The sequence below is a fragment of the Alligator mississippiensis genome, chromosome 5 (assembly GCF_030867095.1).
Source record: "Alligator mississippiensis isolate rAllMis1 chromosome 5, rAllMis1, whole genome shotgun sequence".
Classification (NCBI taxonomy): domain Eukaryota; kingdom Metazoa; phylum Chordata; order Crocodylia; family Alligatoridae; genus Alligator; species Alligator mississippiensis.
In genome coordinates, this window is record NC_081828.1 from 125,949,134 (window position 1) to 125,973,424 (window position 24,291).

General features: G+C 42.5%; 1 protein-coding gene, 1 long non-coding RNA gene and 1 gene segment (V, D, J or C); 2 read left to right on the forward strand and 1 right to left on the reverse strand.

Moving 5' to 3' along the window:
* Positions 1-2,468: 2,468 nt before the first annotated feature.
* LOC102564433 (uncharacterized) overlaps positions 2,469-24,291 on the forward strand; it is a 37,891-nt gene continuing 16,068 nt past the window's right edge. Inside the window, exons 1-8 of the mRNA XM_059729351.1 lie at positions 2,469-2,550; positions 5,337-5,461; positions 6,811-6,913; positions 7,570-7,632; positions 7,751-8,068; positions 12,866-13,068; positions 14,670-14,763; positions 20,067-20,234. Coding sequence (XP_059585334.1) covers positions 7,590-7,632; positions 7,751-8,068; positions 12,866-13,068; positions 14,670-14,763; positions 20,067-20,234 — 826 coding nt within the window. The 5' untranslated portion in view covers positions 2,469-2,550; positions 5,337-5,461; positions 6,811-6,913; positions 7,570-7,589. The remainder of the gene's footprint in view (positions 2,551-5,336; positions 5,462-6,810; positions 6,914-7,569; positions 7,633-7,750; positions 8,069-12,865; positions 13,069-14,669; positions 14,764-20,066; positions 20,235-24,291) is intronic.
* LOC132250874 (uncharacterized) lies at positions 9,017-12,325 on the reverse strand. The gene is made up of 2 exons (XR_009462540.1): positions 11,355-12,325; positions 9,017-11,185 (listed from the first exon to the last, which is right to left on the reverse strand). It is a non-coding gene; the product is annotated as an uncharacterized LOC132250874 (long non-coding RNA).
* LOC109282234 (probable non-functional T cell receptor gamma variable 10) lies at positions 12,483-13,281 on the forward strand. The segment is given in 2 exon segments: positions 12,483-12,757; positions 12,866-13,281. Coding segments are annotated over 2 exon segments (357 nt in total).

A 24,291-nucleotide genomic window follows, 5' to 3' on the forward strand; every position in this document is an offset into this window, starting at 1 on the left:
CATCGAGAAGCCATCGTCTAGCTCTTCCAAATAATGAAAACCCAACTCATAGGCCAGTCGCCATTGGCCTGCGTCTCCCAAAATCCGAAGTTGCTGTTTACTGAGTCCAGAACGCTGTAGGAGGAATCCAAAAATGAATCGCTCCTCTGGCGTTCTGTGTGGCAACGGTGGAAGATCGGATTCGCGATGTTTTGTGCCTTGAGCCTCAGTTGGGTGCCAATGTTCCCGATCGCTGGATATTCTTGGCTCCATCAGGATACGCAATCATGACAACTGACGAAGAAGATTACTCACGGGTTGGTTCACCATTGGGTTAAGCAGAATCTGGAGGACAACGATGTTCTTTCGTCCATAAACCTCAAGACAACTATCTATGCTGTGGATGGTCACTGGAACGGTTCCAGGGTTTCGTAAATGACGGTGAGGCCATGGTCTTATTTGCTGGAGTGGTGTCAGTCCCAATGTACATGTTCTGGGGTTCCAGGCACAGTATGATACTCCGATGATCGCTAACATAAGATGTTCTGTGCCGGTATGTTCTGGCCGTCCGTCATGCCATGCGTGGGCTTTCTGGCTTATCTGTCCTGCAACAAGCGCTGGAAGTGGAATAGGCCAGTGAGCGTTAAACGTCACCATGTCGATGTCAGTGACATGTCCTCTACTCCACGATGCTTGTCTGACCAAGAAGCTTGCTTCTTCCCGGTTCAGCAGGTCGGACCCAAGTTCCACAACCAGACGTCCCAACCATACAGCTAGAGTTTCCTGGGGTTGGATTCTTGATTCTCTGCACAACTCCTGTAGTTCAGTTCTGGTGCGAGCATAATAGGTAGTAGCGACTCGGCTGGTTGTTGCTACAGGTTGAACTGCTGCTGCAGGAGTCATTATTGCTGTTATTGCTTCAGGCAGGAGGGGCGGATTCACTCCTCCGCTCGATTCTCCCTTCCGTCGACAAGAAGGCGTGGTTGCCAGAAGCGACGCTGTGTTGATGGGCGGGGTCGCCGGCCGAACTCTCGCGAGTTCCTCCGAAGCTCCACCCTTCTCTTCCAGTTCTCCCACGCGGTCTCTCTCATGCTCGGCGCCATCTTGGTGTGGCGTCTCAAGATTTTCCTTCGCAGCCGCTTCTTTGACCGCTTGAACAGCCATACGCAGCGGGGCTCTTAAACTTGCATTGTTTTGCATCAAATCAGTTATGGTACAAAATGTTGCAGTTAACATTCTCTCCTTGTCGTACTTCGGGGCCACCCTCTCATCTGCGGTGCGTCCCTCCGTCTCCAGATCTTCGCGGAGCTCGGATGGAAGCTCGCGACCCCTCAATCTAGACACCACCATAAAGGGGGCGAACCGGTCGATCGGCACCGGTTCTTCACTCTCCTGAGCACATCTTAGGCAACGGGCACACTCCTGGGTGAGGGTCGGGTTTACTGCGCCTGCCGGGTTGACTCTGGCGAGGGACACAGTGTCGAGGGGCCTAAACAGGACCTGTTCATTATTCATTATACACCCAAATGCCGCGGGGTGAAGATACACTTCCCTCTCTCTTGGGGCTCCGTCTTTGGAACCTCTCTCTTCTCCCTTCAGCGAAAGACGTCCGCTGATAAACCTTTCACCCGTTCCGCCCGCCTGGTGGTAAGTGATATGCGCCTCCAGTTCCACGATGCTTGCTACGTCACGTTTCCCACTTCGCCAAGGGCAATTCTCAACTAATTCTAGTTCTATCGTGCTTTCCCCGTATCCCATCCTCGTCGCCATGTCGGGGCCGAGGGGCTGTGGCCAGCAGCCCGGGCACGTGGGCCGGGGAAGTCGGCACGGCGAACTAGAATTAGGTACTGACGCGTGGAGGTTGATTAAAGATTATTTTACTTACACCGTAGATGGTCGTGGTGCAGGCAGGAAAACTCGCTTGAGTTGCAGTTACAGACAAACACAAGTGGAGTTTGCTAGGCTCCACCGAAGACACACGAGCAGAGTTTGCTAGGCTCCGCAAAACAAACACGATGAGAGCTCTCTGAACCAATACGAGAGTCCGAGCTGTGACTCTCAACGAGCGCTCAGGGCAGGGGTACTTCAAGGATCGTCCGGTGACGGGGAGAGACTCTTGATGGGTGATCAAACCACCGGTCGGCTCCGAGACACGCGCAGAGTTTGCTAGGCTCTACCACGTGGCCCAGAGTTCTCCACGAGATGGATGCGGAGTCCTCCTAAATGAGGTCCTCCCCGGAGATCTCTGACTTGGGCGGAAACTGCTCAAGCCTCTTATACGGCTAGCAAGCCAATCGCTAGCCGCCACGTGGGAATAATTTAGAAACAGCCAATAATGGGGAACAAATTTACATGCGAACGGCGGGAACTCCTTTGCACCGGTGTTTTCTCTCTGCAGCTGAGAATTGCAGCATGCAAAGAAAGCTCCATGTGGCGGGAAATAATTCTGCAGTGCCGAAGCGCACACACAATCATTGGGTAATGACAAGTTTCATACTCGTATCTTTTTCTCTTCTTCTGTTTCTAGATGGAGATGCTCAAGTACAATCTCAACCATCCATCATGAAGGGAGTAAGTAGAACAGTACAAATTGAATGCCACACTCTTGTTACAGACTCTAGCAATGTTTATATACACTGGTATAGACAGAAGCCTGATATAACACTTCAGAGAGAATTTTCTACTTTTTGTCATCAAGACACCTGTTTTTGACAAAGTGTCTGATAAAGAAACATGGGGGCAAGAAAGGATCTCACTGAATCTAGTTCTTTTCTGACAGCCTGTAAAATAACCAGAGATGACACAGCTATGTATTATTATACCCATTGGCACGGCATAGTGTTAACAAAGCACTGAGCAGCTGCCTTCTGTGTATTCTGAACCACAGCCTGTCAAATATTCAACACTATACTAATGTCTCAAAATGAGCCCTCAGCTTGGAACTAGGTGCACAAGCTCCTTCCCAACTTGTCCAATGTGACACAGAAAAAAAGCAAACAGTTGCTTTGGCAGGTAATTACCACATGCTCGGTGGAATCACACCTGCCTAGACAATAAAAAGAGAGCAGTAATTAAAAAGGACACCAAACTTTAGGGGCAACAATGTTCAGTTACTCTCTGTGAAGACTTAGGCTTGCTATGGGGGCACATTTGCCAGCATGCCTAGAGGAGAAGAACCCTGGAGAGATGACACTACCAGATGCATGCTCAGAAAACTACACAATTCTGTTCTAACAAACTATTCCATGTTCAAGTTGCAGTACTGGTAGAAAAGGCACCTCATCAAAATATGTTATGCTTTCCTTGAGCAGATTATTCTACATCTGTTTCAGGAGAACATTAAATAAAAAAAAGTGCCTTACAGACAGACATACAGACAATTAAGTCTCTGCCCCCAGGCTTCTGATAACCAGGGATCTGTGTTTTCCGTTTCACACAGAAAATGGAGAAAAACACAGATTTTCCCCTTTGCCGGTGGAAATATGGATTTCTCATTTTAATAGAGGAACCCAGAGATTTTGCAGTTTTGCAAAGAGCTCTCTACAGGCTGGCAGAGTTCCAGCCTGAAGGGGGCTGGGAGGGAGAGGAAGTAAGCAGCTCCCATAGGTAAGTGGGGGTGGGGGAAAGGGGGTATTGAGGGAAGGAGTTGGGCAGGGCTGGGGCTGCTGCCCAGCCAGGTGGTGTGTGGGGCTTGGGGCTGGGACTGCAATGCGTGGCCACAGGGCCCCGGTGGGGGGCGGGACAGGGCCATGGGCAGCTTGTCTAGGGGGTGGGGCCAGATAAAAGCAACAGAAATGCTCTACAGTAAAGGAAATCGTGTACGAAGTTGTTATGTACATCCTTGCACAGTTCTCTCTAACGGATAGATCCAGCTTTACTCATGTTTTGGGAATGCACCCTTTTTGCTGCTAAGAACCAAAGTACAGGCAGTCCTCAACTTACGACATTTCAAGTTACAATGTGTCACACTTACAGCTTTTTTAAATTGACACCCTGTTTCAAGTTTCTGACATCAGTTTCAACTTTAAAACGCTTGATCTGATGTGACATCATGCCAGCGAACAAGTTCGCTGTGTCACCCATTTCCCTGGAGAACATCTGTCCAACTTCATTGGACACTTTCTTTAAGAAAACAGACGAGACTCCAGAAAAACCTGCAGCCAAGACTCCTGAGAAGACTCTAGCCAGGAACCCTTCAAAAAGTCCAACCAAGAGCCCTTCAAAAAGTCCAGCAAAGTCACCTCAAATAAGTTCTTCCAAATCAATATGGTTGCTATTTACAATATAAATACATTAATGTAGCTATATTACTCATCTATAATTGATTAAGTACAAAATTCTGGGGTATTTTTGTTGAAAATAGGGTATCGGGCCTTGGTTCAGGAACCAATCCCCCATTTATAACATTGTTTCTTATGAGAAAATTGGTTCTGAATTACAATGTTTCGACTTAAGATGCATTTTTCAGGAACCAATTGTGTCGTAAGTCCAAGGACTGCTTGTAAGGTCTTTGTGTGGCACCAAGCAGTTTTATATTGCAATGTTACTGTGTTTGCAGCAGAAAAATGCATCATTTGCTTACTACCAGAGTATCTTGGAAAATACAGCACATCTCCTGGTTGGAAATGAAAACTTAAAAGAGAATATTCCAGGAGCATCTACATGTGCTATTATGGTACATGACTAAACTGCAGAGCTTATTGCTCCAGAGTTTATTGCTCTCAAGCACACCATTTGAATGTGCTCCCAGGAGCAATTAACTCTGAAGCAATAAGCTCCAGTTTATTCATGCGCAGCAGGTGAAGCTGGGTTGGAGCACCCCAGCTGGCAGAGGGTCCCAGGGGTCAGCCTGCCAGCCAAGGGCTGCTTCCCCTGACTCAATATGCTGCAGACAAGCTGGGCAGGGCATGAGGGTGCTTCAGTGTGGGTCTAACCAGCAGGCAGCCCCTGAACTGAAGTACCCTCGTGCCCCAGTCAGCCCCTTCAGCATCTACACTTGCACAGCTGCAGAGTTTTTCACTCCACAGCAGGATAATACTTGTAAATCAGTAAGTAAGTAAATTAGTTTGCACCAGCCTAAAAGGGGCACATGTGTTGATGCAAGACATTTACTGCACAGCTAATTAGTAACTGTGCAGTAAATGTCTCGTATAGATGTGCCCCCCTGTTGCTCAAGTGAAAGTGTTATCTGCAATGGGATGTTTCTTGTGAAAAGGCAATGAAGTCTAATATTGAAAAACCCACCAAGAAGTTACTTAAAAATATGTTCTACAAAACCCTCCTAGTGTACTCCATATGTACCCTTTTCAGAGCTGGAATATAATTTAATATAATTTTTCAATTTGTTTTTGCATCAGACCTCACCCAAGATCATCTCATAAGACCAAGGTGCACACATTGCCTCTCCCAAACTTCAAATCTCCTTCTATGCAAGACCATTCCTCACATTCTTTCCCTGGAAGCCAACAAGAGAAGAAAGAAGGTCTCTGTTGGGGCTTTTACTTGGTCACTGGTTTGTTCATGTTACTGGTTGGCTATCTAGTTCTGCATTAGTTGGCTTTCTGGTTCCTTAGTCAATTGAAAGTGAAGAATGTCCACTTTTGTTCTGCTTTATATCTCCCATTGTTTTCTCTACAAATGTCATCATACAAATCCTGAAACAAATTTAACTGTCCATCATCAAGGCAGTAAGACTTTTGAGGTTTGATGTGTAAGCAGGGTTGATGTTTTCAAAGGAGGTTCTGGGAGTACAAAAGATGTGGGGTAGACACATCTCCAGTCTGCAAATCCCAGCGGCAAAACGTCTTTCTATTATTCCAAAGAACATTAAAAAGCATTTCAGATGCAGAAGGGTTATGGGACACTGGAAATCTGTACATGAATTCTGGCCACTGCATTAAAATAATTGTGCTTACATCAAAATCCTACACAAATGATAATATACTATAATGATAATACAATATTCCCAACCTCGGGGCATGACCCAAATCAGGGTTGTGGGGGGTCCTCAGTACGGTTGCAAAGGGTCCACACACACACACTCATGCCTGCAGCTTGGGAGCAGCGGGCAGGTGGACAAGGCAGGGCCACCATGCACAAAGGGGGCAATGGTGACTTCCCTGCCCCCAGGCCACTGCCGCTACCGCACTCCACTCCACTCCCAGTAGCCCCCATGGCGCCGGGTGGGGAGGTCCTGTTGGTGGCCAATTTAGGGTTGCAACAAAAAAAGGTTGGGAACCATTGTAATATATGGTACTTTGTGATTTGTCCACAGATGGATATTGTGATCTAGTGACAAGATTCTTCCTGATCCATCAGAGACAATATGGCATTCAAGTAGCTAGTGAATGCACAGCCTGATTTTTGAAAGGCAGAATAAGATTAGTGTGTGCATTGCCCTCAGTACTGCCCTCTTCTGAAATCAGCATTTCAGAAGAGGGCAGTAGTAGTACAGAATGCATCTGTCAACAGGAAGTTGAGTACTTCTACACCTGAGAGAAGACAGCAGACTCATATCTCTAGTCAGAAACTGAGATCCTGCCTACACTGCCAGTTGCTCAATGACAGTGCTTTTGGGGTAGGAAAGTCTAAGAGGGCTTACAATCAAAAGACATATTCTCCTCATTTCTCTACACCTACAACCAAAACCAAGAGATTCCCTACTAGAAAAAATATTAGTTTGCATTCTATCCCCCCAGTAGCAGTCACCTATATAAATTTCACTGCATTTTCTTTCCCCCTAGCTTAAATGTCTGTGGGCAAAATTTGAGAGGTAACAAGTTGGATTTAGAAAAATATTTTTGTAATCTGTTACATTTCCCCTCTATTCAGCACTGGTGAGGCCACATCTGGAGTACTGTGTTCAGTTTTGGGCCCCCCACTACAGAAAGATGTGGACAAATTGGAGAGAGTTCAGCAGAAGGCAACAAAAATGGTGAGGGTGCTGGGGTACATGACTTATGAGGAAAGACTAAGGGAGCTGGACTTATTTAGTTTAGAGAAGAGAAGGCTGAGAGGGGATATAAAAGCACCCTTCAACTACCTGAAGGGGGGTTCGAAAGAGGATGGAGCTAAACTGTTCTCAGTGGTGGCAGATGACAGAACAAGGAGCAATGATCTCAAGTTGCAGCAAGGGATGTTTAGATTACATATTAGGAAGATTTTTTTCACTGGAAGAGGTTACCCAGAGATGTGGTGGAAGCTCCATCCTTGGAGGTATTCAAAACATAGATAAAGCTATGGCTGGGATGATCTAGTTTGGGATGGTCCTGCTTTGAGCAGGGGGGTGGACTAGATGACCTCCTGAGGACCCTTCCAACCCTAACTTTCTATGATTGTATGTTTTCTCAAAAACATTCTAATTCACAATTTTTTCCCAGTTCACTCAGGGGATTAGATTTCAGCACATTCACAGCCTTCAATTTCTAACTACCTAACTCTACAATCTAACGCTTCCAAAAACGTAGCTCCACACATCTACCGTCAGAAGAACTGCCATTGGACGCTGTTTAAATGAGTCACTTCCTCGCTACAACCTCACCACTCTTTCCATTTGACGCTCAGTTTTACATTCATGTTTCTCCCTTACAGATTCAGCTCTATTACTCAGGATGTTACTGCTACAAGTTCTTTTAGTGACTTCAATTTGGTCTTGTAAGTCATTTTTCCTTTCTGTACTTTTTAACAGGAGCTCATTACTGAGCAAAGAAGGCAAGTTTCCAAGTCACTCAGCTTTAGTTTTATGGTGCCGTTTCTTCTCTTTCTTTTCTAGATGGATCTATAGGACTAATTCTCACCCAAAGTCCATTGTCTACCACCAAAAGTGAAGGCAGTACTGCACGTATAAAGTGTGTTTTTACTGACTTTACGGGAGCTTTTGATTCAGCTGCAATTCACTGGTATCAACAGAGCCCTGGTGAAGCTCCAAAGAGAGTTTTGTACTTCATATCAGCAGAAGCTGCTGTTGATGACCAGTCTCAGAAAAGCAGGTTTACAGTCGTGAAAGATTCTTTAAAGCTCAGCTGTACTTTCCAAATAAATCGTGCAAAGAAAACTGATACCGGTGTCTACTACTGTGCTTACTGGGATAGTCACAGTGTTAGAAAACCATGAATAACCTGTACAAAAACTCACTCTGCATTTTCAACCACAGCCCTTTAACTGCATGATACCAGACACTTTTGTAATACTTCCTCTCAGCCAGGAACCTGCTACAGACACTCCTTTCTGACACCTGACAGAAAAGATAACATAACTTCTGCTTTGCTGCATATGTTACTAATAAGACCCCAAAACAGTAAATGCAGCACATCTTGCATAATTATTTGAATCCATGAATACTGCCCAGTAGGAGTTTATATTTAATTACTCCAACTAGCATTATAAAAACCCAAGTGTGATAGACTGAAATATTATAGTTTTGGCAAATATTCAGTCCTGACAGCTTTGCAAGTCAGAACAGGGTACGGAAGATAATGTCATGTTTGTATAACTTTCACACTTACCATTTCTTAGTCACATCAGGGAAACATGTCTGTGTCCTCTAAAGTAATCCAATCTCCATATTTTCTTTCAAATGAGCTATATTCTATGGTATTCCTGTAATCTTCTAACAGCAGTGGTAGCTATGCCAACAGCATTAAAGCAAAGTTGGGGACCCAGATTTTGGCACACATGGGAACATGGATGTTACAACACCTATTTTGCCAGTGCAGATGGGAGAAGGTAATTCTGTAAGACAGACAAGTAATATTGAGGGGATTCAGAGGAAAAAGTATACATTCAAATTAGAAAAACTCACATGAAAAAATAGCCAGAAGCATTGTAATTCAAAGAGGCCTTTAACAAGAACAATTTTTATGAATGAATTTGTACAGGAAAGGAATGAAGAAGCACATAGTTGGCCTATTGAGTATATATGTGTGTGACAACCTAGATGACTATATTTAAAGTATTAAGTATATCTATTGTAAAATATAAATAAGGACAAGGTAACACAGAAGGACAAAATCCTAATAAAAGTGACGCACAAGCTTAATGCTATCCCCATTGATCTTTATTGAGGTAACTGAAAATCCAACATTGTTACTCAAGGATGTAAAAGTGAACAACCATATAATTCTTTGCAAGGTTTAGGGCATTAATATCATTGTCACAATACAGCACACAACATTTTACATAATAATTACGTACAAAAATTACTCCAAAAGGACGTTCAGGTTGTAGCACTAAGTTGTAATTGCCCTGCTGTACGTGCATACAATCTGATGTTGTTCTTAATTATCTGATCACAGACTACTTTCCATAGAACCTCTACCTCATTCAGTGAATGGCTGTTTATTGACTATTTCTTTATACATCCCAAATTCAGCACCTTGCTTGAGCCTTTACTGAACTCTCATCATCCAAACCCAACATTGAATACAATAGGGCATTTTTGTTGTTCTCCTTCTATAGCATCTGAATGCTTCACAAGCAGTAGTAAATTTATCTTAAAGCACCCCTGTGAAATCAGCCACAAATATTATCCTCATTGTGCACGTCCACATGTCACTGTGCTTTAGTACTTCTTTTTGGAAGTACTAAAGCATGGCACTATGTCGCCATAGGGTGCCATGTCGCCATAGGGTGATGTGTAGATGCACCCATTATTAGCATAAACAAACTGAGGCCAAGGAGCAAAATGAAGGACCACATTGTCAAGAATGTCCACAAGTTGCAGCACTTCCAGGACACATATCAACCTTTCTTGTGAACACTCAGCTCTTCCGTAATCTGAACCAGGAGACAACCCCAGGAAAGAGGAATCTCCAATCTGTGGCTGGCTATAAATATTTTAAGTGACTTGCCCAGCTAACAGAGAAACTCTGTGGCAGAGGGAAGGATCTGCTCATACTCCTCATGACATGACTTCCCCAGCTCCTGCCTTCCTGCCGTTCAGCTTCTATTTCCTGGTCCTTTGTCTCCCTCTCCATATCCTCTTGTTCTTTCAGTTCCTCTTGTTTGTACCTTTTGGATCACCCCAACCTACCATTTCCTGCCACACCATTTCCTGTCTACAACTGCTTCCCCTAAATTCCAGAGATTGTCCCCCTTCCCATTCTCCCACCTCTTTCCCTCTGCCTCCCGTAGTACCCCCAGATGAATGACTCACCATTTTGCATTCTAAGTCTGTCTCTTTTCTCTTGCTTCCTGGACCCCAGTGCCTGGAATGAGGCCACTGAGAGCACAGAAGACAGAATGGTTCCCTTCTGTTAAATCTGGTGCCTGGTGCTTCTACACTCCAGCATTTACAAAGTCCTGCTCTACTATCACAACTGTGGATATTGGATACTAGAGCACTATAGACCAGAATACCAACCTGACAACACACTTTTATATGACTGTTAGAGGAAAGATGGGGAACCTAACCATCCCAGCAACCACTGCAGCAGGAGAAATGGGTAGTCGTGGCTGGGTAGGACTCTTGTGTTAACCCTTTACAGACTGCATGTGGCGCATGGGCTGCCAGTTGGACAGCCCTGAACTAGAATATTGAGGATCCTCAGAGAGTCTTACCTATGAGAAGTCTTCAGCACTTAATTGCATTTATCCACATGGCTATAAAGAACTGGCAGAAGATTTGTGTGGCTACACAAGATTTGTAAGAAGGCAGAGTATAGAGACCTGGCTGATGGACTAAAGGCAGAAAAACACATAAAAAAACTAATGACACTGCACTACAGGAAAAAACATGGTAGAGAAAAGGTATTCTCATCACAAAGATATAAAAAATACCAATGAAGAGGAAGGAAAAGAGTAATTTTGCAAAATATCTTGTTGCATAATTGGCCCTTCTCAGCAATAGGACGAAACAGGATATTTATGAGTTGAGTCTACACTCTTTCAGCAGAGGGCACCACAACACAGAATAGTTAGCCCACTGACATCACTCAATTCATAGAATCATAAAGAAGTAGAGTTGGAAGGGACCTTAGGAGGTCATCTAACCCAGCCCCTTTCTCAAGGCAGCACTGTCCCTATCCAAACCCTCCTAGGAAAGGGTTCTCTAATATATTCTCAAAAGCTTCCAAGGGTGGAGATTCCACAACCTCTGGAGGCAACCTATTCTGATGCTTTACCATTCTTGTAGTGAAGAATTTCTTCCCAATATCCAATCTAAAACTTCTTTGCTGTAAGTTGAGGTCATTGCTCTTCATCCTTTCCCCTGTGAACACAGAGAATAAATAGTCTATCACTGTCCTCTTAAAAAGATTAGTATTAAGCCAAACACATTCCTGCTTTCATGCAAGTTCTACACACCAAGCCAGTTTAGCAAAGTATTTGTCAATGGCTCTTGGGATCCTTGGGGTGAATACAAGGAAGAAGAAGCCTACCTCTCCTACCACATGCAGGATGTACAATGGCTAACTAGGATGTTCCTGAAAAACAAAAAAAATATTCATTATTTTAAGCCATCCAGTATTCCTTTACCAGCTTCTAGCCTCTCAACTCCCCTGCAGAAACAACTCTGATATGTCCTCCTCCCTGAATATATTTCAAGCACACCAGAGACACTTCAGAGTCATTGACTGGGATGATCTAAAGTGGCTTCACTGATGAATTGCCAGCTTTGGCATGCATGAGAGGGAATAGAAGGGGCCATGGCCCTCTTCCTTCTATCTCTTGAGCAAATCTTAACAATTCTTGGAGTAGCAGGACATTGGCCACTGTTGTCCCCTTATTTTACCTGTGGCAGATTAGGGCACTATGCTTTATGGTTGTGTGGCATGGCTGATTGTGTAATTTTGATAATAGGTTAGATGACGGATTTGTATAGCATGATTTGGACAGGGGTGATCCTGCCTCAGGCAAGGGGTTGGACTAAATGATCTCTAGAGGTCCCTTCCAGCCCTACTTTTCTATGATTCTGCTGCAAGTGTGTAGAGCGGAGGGGGGATTTCCTCAGCTTCTAACTATTACTCTTTGCAGAACACTTCAGGCATAGCTACTTCTAGATCATCTATGACCAATGCTTATCCAATCTCTTCTTGACAACCTCTAGTGATGGAGAATCTACAAATTCTCTAGGTCTAGGCAATCTAAAACTTACCAGGTATGGCGTGGCGTTCTTTAGTGCTGGCCATTTTCCAATCAAGAATGAATGCTTCTTTCCCCAAAAGTTTTGCTTTTTTTCCATCAAACATTAATTCATGGAAATCTTATGAATCTATGAATCTATGAATTATGGTCATGTAGGAAGTGAGATTAGATGACAAACAACTGTCCCTTGTGGCATTCTAATCATATTTCTTCTTATAAAAAAGAAAGTAAATCTATATATATAGTTATTTGGTTGTACAGTTTGACAGTGACCAAACAGTTCCCAAACATTTCACACATTTCACTGAGTTACATTTACATTCATATTACCACTTGCCACATCCTTTTTTTCCTTTTTCCCCCACACAGTCCCCAAATCCACAGCTGCACCCTAACCTACAGTCAAACCGTCCCCTTTCCCTTCAAAACATAATCATTGAATCAATGAAAAGTCCCACCTTCTAAATTCTTACACAGAGCAAGAATACATCTAAATTGCCTTTCAATAGCTCATACAAGGCCAGGAGAGCTACCATTGGCTACTTAGCACATGAGTCACTCACTTCCTCTCTCCAAGTGCACCACTCTGTTTCAGATTAGAAATCCTCTTCCTCTGGGTCTCAGAACCAGGAGCACCATAATTTAGCTATCATGTTTCCACTGCAGGTTATTTTTCTTGCTTCGCTAATTTGCTCTTGTAAGTTGGCCCTTTACAAGGAGGAACACCAATGGACGATAATTTGAGATCCTTCAACTTCATTCAGTTTCATACTCATGACATCTTTGTCTCTTCCTCTTTTTGTAGATGGAGATGCTCTGGTGCTGACACAATCAGAACCCTCCAAAACCAGGGAAGAAACTAAATCTGCATCTATTAAATGCCATGTTACTGGGACTACCACTGTTATACACTGGTATCGACACAAGCCTGGGGAAGGTCCAGAGCGGATTCTGTACTTGTCAGCAGGAAAAGCTGTCTATGACAAGGAGTCTGAGAAAAAGTTTTCAGCAAGACAGGAGTCTACTAAGGGCATGTATGCTCTGACAATACATGACATAAGTACAGATGATGCAGCTATGTATTATTGTGCCTCTTGGGATGAAGCACATTGTTAGCAAAGCATTGAGCAGCTGTACAAAAACCTTCTTTGTATTCTAAACCACAGGCTGTCAGATATTTGAAACCATGCCTGCATCCCTCACTAAGCTCTTCAGCTTGGAATCAGCTCCATATATTCCTCCCTAGCTTGCCCCATCAGCCAAGAAAAGACAACATACCATATAGCTCCTTTGGCAGACAATTGACAAATAAACAATGGGATCCCACCTGCCTAGACCGTAAAAGGAGACTAATAGTTCAGTTGGGCAGCAATTTTCAGTTACTCTGTCTGGGGAACTGAGGCTTGCTTTGGGTGCACACTTACTAGTGTGTCAACAGACAAGAACCTCTAGGGCTGATAATAGTGGATGTGCGCTCAAAAAACCACAGTCACAGGCAGAAAACTAAAGAAAGTTCTTCCATTTTGCTCAAGTAGAAAAATTCTCTGCAGTGAGTAGTTCTGACTAGAACTCAGTAAAAGATAACCTTGACGTTTCTAATACAAAAGTGTTGTGGGATCCTGTCAATCTACAGATGAATTCTGGACATGGTATTATAATCATTCTTACAAAGACCAATATGTACTTATACCAAACCTTACCTAAGTGATAACAATATATTATATGATGTGTTTGATGGATGGAAACTGCAATCTGGTGACAACATTTTACCTGACCCCATTGAAGCAATATGTTGTGCAATGAGTTAGCAAATAGATGGCCTTTATAGAAAGGCAGAATAAGATCAGTGCATGGCATATCATTAGGGGGCTATACTAGCACAGGGTGCACTAGACACTTGGCAGCAGACCTGTTCTAGATCTGAGACAGGGCAGTGGAATCAGATCTGTCATCTACACACAGTTTAACCTTGCCAGAAATGTAGCCCTACATGCCTGCAGCCAGAACCACCATTGGATGCTACTTAAAGGAGTCACTTCCTCCCTCTTTCTGTCTAAGGCTTTGTTTCATATTCCTGTTTCTCCCTTATATATTCTACCCAATTACTCAAGATGTTACTGCTGCAGGCTTTTTTAGTGACTACAGTTTGGTCTTGTAAGTCATTTTTTCCATTCTGCCCTTTTCAACTAGTGCTCATTACTGAGCAAAGAAGGCCTAGTTGCAGTCCTGAATGAAATCAGTGCTAGACTCCTGCAGCCGGGACTGCAGTGGTAATTGTGATTGAGGGAATATTAGCTTGATGGCCCAGTTTGGCCTGATGGAGCACTGGCCTGGGACTCAGAAACCTGTACTCTGTTCCCTGTTTTGCCCCCGTGGAAGTGGGGGTCACTTGCTTCTCTTTGCACAATGCTTTCCTTTTTGCAGTGCCAGCAATTATTTTCCCTGCTGTAAAAGGGGGAGAAGGATCCTTTTCCTTTATTAAGGGCTTTGGAAACCTCTGCTTGGAAAGCACTGGCTAAGTGCCCCCGTTGTTACACAGGCCATGTATCACAGTGCCTCAGTCGTTCCCTTTCACTTTTGTGGTGTAATCTCTGTTCCCTTTTTTCTAGATGAACATGCAAAAGTTAATCACCCAAACTGCAGAGTTCAGAGGAGAAGGCAGGAGTGCATGTATGAACTGTGATATTACCGGCAACTCTCAAGGTATTGACAATACCATTATACATTGGTATCATTAGAGCCCTAACGGAACTCCAAAAATGTTCTGTACTTCACATTGGGAGAATCTTCTGAGGAGGACCTCTCTCTGCAAAACAGGTTTGCCCTTAGGGAAAGATTCTCAAAAGTCCTGATGTATTTTCCAAACAAACAGTGCAAAGAAAATGGATGCCAGCATTACTGCTGTGCATACTGGGACATTCATACTAACAGAGTGAGAAAATTATAGGCAATCTGCACAAAAAAAAAAAAATCATCACACTGCAGTAAGTGCTTGAAACCACAATCACCTCTCTAATCCTTCCTCAGATGGGAAACTGCCACAGAAACTCTGTGGGTTTTTTTGACACCTGAGAAGAACAATATTTTAAAACTGATGTTCTGACATACACTTTGCTAATAATATCTAAAGTCATGATACCATAAACACTGACTTCAGTATGTGAATGGTCAATCCCCTGAGATCAGTCATGCACCCCTGGAAGTGCCAGCTGTGAAACTGGAAGTGCCACCGGAAGTGCACTCCTGGTTTTGCCAGTTTTGCTGCTGGCTCAGCGATCAGCCACTGAGGGGGATCCCAGGGATGACCACCCCCCCCATCAGCAATCTGGTGCCCCCCCAGACTCGGGAGGCACCAGGCACCCATGGCAACCAGGGTGATCAAGGGAATAGAAAGGCTTCCATACAAGGAGAGATTAAATAGGAGAGAGACATTTTTTAGAGAAAATACAACTGAGAGGGAAGTAGATATAACAGAAGTTTACAAACTAATGAATGGTGAGAAGAATCATAGAATTGAAGGACTGGAAGGGACCTGTGAGATCATCAAGTCCGGCCCATCAATTACCACTCACTGGGATCGGCCGCTGAGCCAGTTGCCAACCTACCACACTGTAGCCTGATCTAGGCCTGTACTCTCCAACTTAACTGAGAGGATTTCATGGGAAACAGTATCAAAGGCCTTGCTGAAATCTAGGTAGAAGACATCCACCTCCTGTCTCATGTCCAGCTGGTTAGATACTTGGTCATAAAAGGACACCAGGTTTGTTAGGCACGACCTCCCCTTGACAAAGTCATGCTGGTTGTTTCTCAGCACTCCACCAGTTGTGAGCTTGTGGTTGATGGCCTCCCTGACAATTTTTTCAAAGATTTTTCCTAGGACCAAAATCAGACTGACTTGGTCTGTAGTTAGCAGGCTTATCCCTCTTTCCTTTCTTAAAGATGGGCACCATGTTAGCCTTCTTCCAGGCATTTGGGACTACTCCTGAATTCCATGACTCTTCGAACAGCCACTCCAGAGGCACTGCTATGAGCTTGGCCATTTCTTTCAGCACTCTTGGATGCAGGTTTTCTGGCCCAGCCGACTTGAAAACACCCAAATGATCTAAGAGTATCATCACCTGTTTGGGCCTGATTGGAATGCTGTCATAGATTCATAGATTCATAGATGTTAGGGTCGGAAGGGACCTCAATAGATCATCAAGTCTGACCCCCTGCATAAGCAGGAAAGAGTGCTGGGTCTAGATGACCCCAGCTAGATACTCGTCTAACCTCCTCTTGAAGACCCCCAGGGTAGGGGAGAGCACCACCTCCCTTGGGAGCCCGTTCCAGACCTTGGCCACTCGAACTGTGAAGAAGTTCTTCCTTATGTCCAGTCTAAATCTGCTCTCTACTAGCTTGTGGCCATTGTTTCTTGTAACCCCCGGGGGCGCCTTGGTGAATAAATCCTCACCAATTCCCTTCTGTGCCCCCATGATGAACTTATAGGCAGCTACAAGGTCGCCTCTCAACCTTCTCTTGCGGAGGCTGAAAAGGTCCAGGTTCTCTAGTCTCTCCTTGTAGGGCTTGGTCTGCAGGCCCTTGACCATACGAGTTGCCCTTCGCTGCACCCTCTCCAGGTTATCCGCATCCTTCTTGAAGTGTGGCGCCCAGAATTGCACGCAGTACTCCAACTGTGGTCTGACCAACGCCCTATAGAGGGGAAGTATCACCTCCCTGGACCTATTTGTCATGCATCTGCTGATGCACGATAAAGTGCCATTGGCTTTTCTCATGGCTTCGTCACACTGCCGGCTCATGTTCATCTTGGAGTCCACTAGGACTCCAAGATCCCTTTCCACCTCTGTGCCACCCAGCAGGTCATTCCCTAGGCTGTAGGTGTGCTGGACATTTTTCCTCCCTAGGTGCAGCACTTTGCATTTCTCCTTGTTGAACTGCATCCTGTTGTTTTCTGCCCACTTGTCCAACCTATCCAGGTCTGCCTGCAGCTGTTCCCTCCCCTCTGGTGTGTCCACTTCTCCCCATAGCTTTGTGTCATCTGCAAACTTGGACAGAGTACATTTCACTCCCACGTCCAAGTCACTGATGAAGACATTAAAGAGTATCGGTCCAAGGACCGAACCCTACGGGACCCCACTGCCCACACCCTTCCAGGTCGAGACCGACCCATCTACCACGACTCTTTGGGTGCAACCCTCTAGCCAATTCGCCACCCACCGGACTGTGCAGTCATCCAAGTCACAGTCTCTTAACTTGTTCACCAGTATGGGGTGGGATACCGTATCGAAGGCCTTCCTGAAGTCTAAGTATACGACATCCACCCCTCCTCCTGTGTCCAGGCGTTTCGTAACCTGGTCATAGAAAGAGACTAGGTTGGTCAGGCACGATCTGCCCGCCACAAACCCATGCTGGTTTCCCCTCAGCATAATTTGCCCTGCTAGGCTCTCACAAATGTGAGCCTTGATAATTTTTTCAAATACTTTACCAAGGATGGAGGTGAGACTGACTTTCAAATACTTTACCAAGGATGGAGGTAAGACTGACTGTCATCACCGTATTCTCTGCACCACTGGATAGGTGACAAGTTCTTGCTTGGTTTCAGGAATACTGATGCAAAGTAAGAATTAAGGGGCTCTGCCTTTTCACGGGGGTCAACTGTGGGCTTCCCCTCCACATTCAGTTGGGGGGGGGGGCCACAGTGGAGCTTGATTTTTTCTTGCTCCCTATGTACCTATAGAAGGATCTCTTGTCTTTAATTTCAGGTGCCAGCTTGACTTCCATGCATGCCTCAGCTTTCTTTGTCTCATGTCTGCAGGGATTTACTATTTACTTTCTCTCACGATACCAGATCTAGGACACATGAGGAAATTATTAAGAAGTGGGTTTCAAACTAAAAGGAAGGGTTTGTTTGTTTTTTGGGGGGGGGAGAGGGAGGATGGAGGGAATTGTTGTTCCCCCCCCCGTGTAAAAAACCTGTGGGACTACTTTCCATAAGACATTGTAGAGGCTGACAGTATAACTGGGTTCAAAAGAGGATTAGATAAATTCATGCAGGATAGGTCCTTCAGCGAGTATTAAACATTATAGTAATAAATGCAAGCTCCAAATTAGGACTTCCTGGGCCTCTAAATGCTGAAAGCTGTAAGGAAAAAGGAGCAGAGGACAGATCAGTTTAGATAAGCCCGACCTAAATATTTTCTCCTGAGCATTCACTTTGTGACATTGTAAGATACAGAATACAGGTCAGATGAACCTGTGATCTGACCCAGGTAGCACCTCTTATGTTCTTATGGTTTATAATCTACGGAGATAAATTGGGTAAATTATGATCTTACAGCTTTTTCACTTCATTTAATCATTTCATTCAACAACTTCTTCTGTAAAAGATCTTCACATAAGTGAGGAGGCCTAATGCATAAAAGAACACTAAGTTTCTGGATGGGAGTGTTAAACACTGATGATTACTATAATAGTAGTATTATAATGAATATATAAACTATATATATGTAGTGGTGAATATATACAGCATGCTTGCTGTTTATTACAGGACAGCATGCAAAGGAAGCAATGTTGTTTCCTTCCCAGCTACCATATGAAAGGATGCCAGTAAATTAGTATTACTTAACCTGGAAAAATCCCAAGACAGCTACTTAGCAAAATATTATTTAAGAGGAGAAAAAAAAAGTTATTTGCTATGCAGCAGCTCTGCAGAAAAGAATCTGGGGCTTACAGTGGACAATAAGGTCAGTATGAGCCAACACTGTGCCCTGGTTGCCATGAAGGCTAACAGCATCCTGGGTTGCATTAGTAGGACTGTTGACAGCAGATCAAGGGAAGTGATTATTCCCATCTATTCAGCCCTTGTGAGGCCACATCTGGAGTCCTGTATCCAGTTTGGGGCTCCCCACTACAGAAAAGATGTAGACAAATTGGAGAGAGACCAGCAGAAGGCAACAAAAATGGTTCAGGGACTGGGGCACATGACTTGCGAGGAGAGGCTGAGGGAACTGGGCTTATTTAGTCTAGAGAAGAGAAGATTGAGGGATGATTTAATAACAGCTTTCAGCTACATGAAGGGTGGTTCCAAAGAGGATGGAGCTAGACTGTTCTCAGTGGTGGCAGATGACAAAACAAGGAGCAATGGTCTGAAGTTGCAGGAAGGAAAGTTTAAGTTTAGATAGTAGGACAAACTTTCTCATTAGGGGGATAGTAAAACACTGGAACAGGTTAGCCAGAGAGGTTGTGAAATCTCCATCCTTGGAAGTTTTTAAGACCCAGCTAGACAAAGTCTTGGCTGGGATGATCTAGTTGGGGATGGTCCTGCTTTGAGCAGGAGGTTGGACTAGATGACCTCTTGAGGTCACTTTCAACCTGGATATCTTCAAGAGGAGACTAGACAGTCACCTTGCTGGGGTCACCTGACCCCCAGTTATCTTTCCTGCTTGGTGCAGGGGCCAGGACTCAGTGATCTTCTGAGGTCCCTTCCAGCCTTACAATCTATGAATCTATGAACCCTAATGTTCTATGATTTTATTATCCTAAGAGACAGCCAAAATATGTTGCCTATAGGACTCTTTGTAGTGGTCTGTACAGAACTGGCTTTTTTCCAGAATGCTGCTTCATTTCCTTCTGCTTAACTGTAGTAAGACAACTAAAACCAAATCATTCTTTTACCATTATTTTCCCATGTAAGCAGTTGCTACAGCTGCAACAGAGAATTTATCTGATTGCTGACTGCAGGAAAGGTGGCCATGCTATTGTGCCTGAAAAGGCTTGTGATCCCCAAGTCAAATTCTCATTTAATAGGTGATCACACGTTGAAAACATGTTAAATCCACCTGACCTACCAGTCTCATAAAAATCCAAAACAGCAGTCCCCGCCTGGTTCCCATTTGAGGAAAATAGGTTGATGGGTTATTTAATGGAAAAGTCACAAAGATCTCAAAATAGACCTGAATGAAGGCATGAAAAATCAGAAGTTAATTTTTAAACACTCAAGGAACCAACAGTATTTCTTGTGAAGTATTCTCCCAGTGATTGGCTGGAGGGCTCAGTTTTTTCAACCATGAACCACCAGCTTCAGTTAAGTATGGTAACTTTTTGTACAAAGAAAAAACACTGTGCTACTACAACATGGATCAAATACTTTGGCACAGGAACCAAACTCGTGGTTTCTAGTAAGTATTTTGATTCTTATTTGGTTTAGTTGGGGGCTTTTTTGGGGGTAAACTGTTGCAAGGGCAATTATTGGAAAGATAGACATAAATCAATTGAAGAAAATGAATTTGCAAGATAAACCCAATATTATCAATGATTAGTGCATGGAGTTCCCATTGCCATTAGAGGATGGACTTAGGGAAATACATTATCCTAATCCTAATAATATAAATCCTAATCTTAAATATATTATCCTAATCTTAATAATATAATTTCTGGGATGTTTATTGAAAACTTAATAAGGACTGAGGAGGTGGGCAATGAAGACATTGAAAATATAGGCTGAGGGGGGACCTTGTGACCATCTATAAACTCACTAGGGGGGACCAGAAGGGTTTGGGGGAGACCTTGTTTCCCCTAGCGCCCCCCGGGATAACAAGGATTAGTGGCTACAAGTTTTTGTAGAGTAGGTTTAGATTAGACTTCCGTAGGAACTACTTCACAGTCAGGGTGGCTAGGATCTGGAACCAACTTCTAAGGGAAGTGGTGCTGGCTCCTACCCTGGGGGTCTTTAAGAAGCAGCTCGATGCCTACCTGGCTGGGGTCACTTGACCCCAGTTTCCCTCCTGCCCAGGCAGGGGGTCGGACTTGAAGATCTGCAAGGTCCCTTCCGACCCTACATCTATGATTCTATGAAAATAGTGGTCCCAATTCATCCCTGGTGCAATGATGTTGATAAGATGAAAACACCTGAATATTTACAGAATAAGTTACAAGTGAAAAAGCAGATGGAAAACAGAAAAGTTTATTATAGGCAGGACGGTACCAGGTCTGCATCCCATAATGTCTCAGATTGAAATTAGCTAGGAGGTGAAATATCCCATGGTTTGTGTTATACTGAAAGGACCATTTCCCTCTTGCATATATAAGTATGTTTACAATATATAAAAATGTTAGAAACAATAATATAGGTTGTAATTTCAAGGTTGATTACTTATAATGATGTTCATATTATATTATCTAGGAAATGTGCACTATTATCAAAATCATATATCATAAGCATATAAAATAAAGTGACACTATGAATTTTTAAGTTGTCACAAGTTGAAGTTAATGAAAGGACTTGATTGAACTTTGGGTGAATTCCTGGTCATTCTTTTGAAACATTCTACACAACTGTATTGCCAAGAAGTCATGTAAGTCAAGGAGCTGAAAGCATTTTAGCAGAAAGAACTAAATTCAAATGTAAAAAGTGCTTGAATTCAGTTGAATATACAATGGCGTTTCTGGTAACTCTTTTCTAGATTGTGTCTTTTTAAAATACTGATCTCAGATTTTCCTTGGTTGAAATTCATACCTTGAAGATTCATTAGTTTTTGTAGACATTACAAAAATGTGCATCAGAAGTAAAGCACTTTGGCAAAAGCACCAAGTTGATGGTTTCAAATAAGTCTCAAAAGATGTTTCTCCTTAAAGCCTGCTCTTGCTGTCTGATAAAAATGTCAGATTCAAGCACTGGGGGCCCTTATTTCATTCACAAGCCAGTTTAGCCCTGTGAGAAGTATTCAAAAAATTTTAAGATACTTTTAAAGATCTATTTCTAAATATTAGTTTGAGATTCTGTAATGAGCTGCTCATTCATTTTACCTTTTAAGAAAGGTAGAGGCAATGTTAGTAAACAAAGGTATTCTGAACCAATAATACTGGATATTAGTAAAAAAAATTCCAAAGGCTAAAAGCTTTAGACCATGTTTATAAAACAAATGTAACACAGTCTTTTTTTTCTCAAACCCCACTGTAGTTAACCACCCATATCTGTTTTCCACAGCAAAATTCAAACTGTACTTAGGCAGCAAAATCCTGATGTCAGTGACAAAATTCCCAGTGATTCTTCTAAAACTCTAGGATTATACTTATAGTAGGATACTATATTAATAAAAGCCTTAGTTCAGGAAGGCCTTTAAGTATGTGTTTAAAAGCTACTTCTATTAAGCAAAATACTTAAGCATGTGCTTAAATGTAAGGTCAGATCAGAACTAAACTTAATAAGATCTTACAGATTCCATACAGCAACGGGGGAAAGTAAGATGGTTATTTAGCTGATAACTTACTCCTGTTAGGGTAACTAATGCCTGAAGGTATTTCTAAGGAAAACATATTTTCTACCTGGAACTTATCTGTTTATATAAAATGAAAGAAATTACCTAAAATTATTTCCAAAATCAATCCCATTGTAGCAGCTATATTTTACTCTTAATCTTTATAACAATCTTCTTTAATTTGTGAGTGGTTATTCGTTATGGAATTAAAGCAGTACACAGACTAATTTTTTAACCATAGCCTAGGGACCCCAATTTAAAAAGCAGCTTATTCCTTTCTATGAATATTTAAAATCAAATATTTATAATATTAACCGTGCTGGGTCCAGATTAGGGAGAGATTTAAAAAGGCGTTGTGACATCTAAACTATGATTGAAATTCAATCATTAGGTACCATTTATATTCTTGAAAATCTCCCCCCACTGGTTTTTCATCTTACAAGTATTCTCTTTACTTAATATTTTTGAAGGTGGGAAAGAAATGTAAATAGTAATTTTTTTTTCTTTTAAAAGTGATCCCTACTATTTATCACCATAAAAAAGATTAGGTCTGTATAGATATTTGTAAAGGATTTACCCACTGTGATACAGCTAGTACTGGCTATTCTTTCAAGGTATTTGGCTCTGGTACAAGGCTTGTTGTATCAGGTAAGTTGCCTGCTAATTACTGTCTTCCACAGATAAAAAAGATTTTTGTGATCATAGAAAAATGTTTTGATCCACAGTCTTTTTAAAAATTTAAATCACAATCTTTTCTGTGGGGATGGGCAAAATCATTTCTTGTTGACTTTAATGGGTACTGAGGGCTAGATCCAATTTTGGATCTGAAACCAGATGTATCAACTTTTTGGTCTGGGGGCAAACCTGAAATATTCTCTGATCGATTTAAAATGTATTTGGTTTCAAGATGATGACTGTCTAAAGATCAACTGTTGGGCAATATTTTTTCATGGCTTTATCTATAGGAAGATACAGGTTTTTGAGAACAGTGTCATATAACTCTGTACTTGCTCTTCAATTAAAACTTATAAATGAGCATACCATTAAGCAGATGTGAAATAAGCGGTGGTAGCAAATATCCTGCTTCTCCATAAAAATAATGGAGTTGAATGTGTCGTGGTGAGTATATTCACAGTTGAATTCTTTCTTTGGTTATGCTAGTATAAAGGAAAAAATCTAGCTCCAAGTATTGCTGGTTGGCACAGGAGTGTGACTGTGGCTCAAGCATTCTTATTATTCTTTACACAATATGCACTCAATTGCCTTAAACCTCCAATTATGTGTCCATTTATACTAATGCAAAGTTGAAGGAAAATGCTTTCACTCCACCACATGCTGGTGTAAAAGAGTGCACAAATACAGGGCACATCAGGTTGTTCCTCTTTAAGAATCACTCTAGGCACATTTATAAAATAAAAAAAGACTAGAACTGTCACAGTCAAGTACTCTAAAACTTATTAATTTCATAGGCAAGATTATCTTAATTCATTACTGACTTCAAGACAAGGTAACATTTTGTAATGCTGCCTGTTAAAAAGAATAAACTATCAATATAATTCATTCTCAATATATCAGATCAGCATGTTGCTTTAAGTCAGTTATCTCTGAGATAAAGTGTAGTATTGTACTGCTAATCTATGTAATTTACAAAAAAAAAAAAAAAATTCTTACATCTTTTTTTATTTTGGAGAAAAACTCCTATAAATTTACCAAGAGCTTTGACTGAGTAAAGAACACAAAATTGGACCCACATTGTCAGTCGACATGACACTGTTTATAAGATTTCCTTGGATATTGAAAATATAGGATACAATAAAACAATTAAGATAAATATCAAATACAGGCTAAAATTGCTCCCCCAGAGAAAAATAGAGAGAACAGTGCAAGCGGGCATAACATGAATTCATTAGGAATTATGTTTGGGCTGAATTTGACTGCAGATCCTATAGATCTTATATAGGAGCTTTCATCTTTTCAG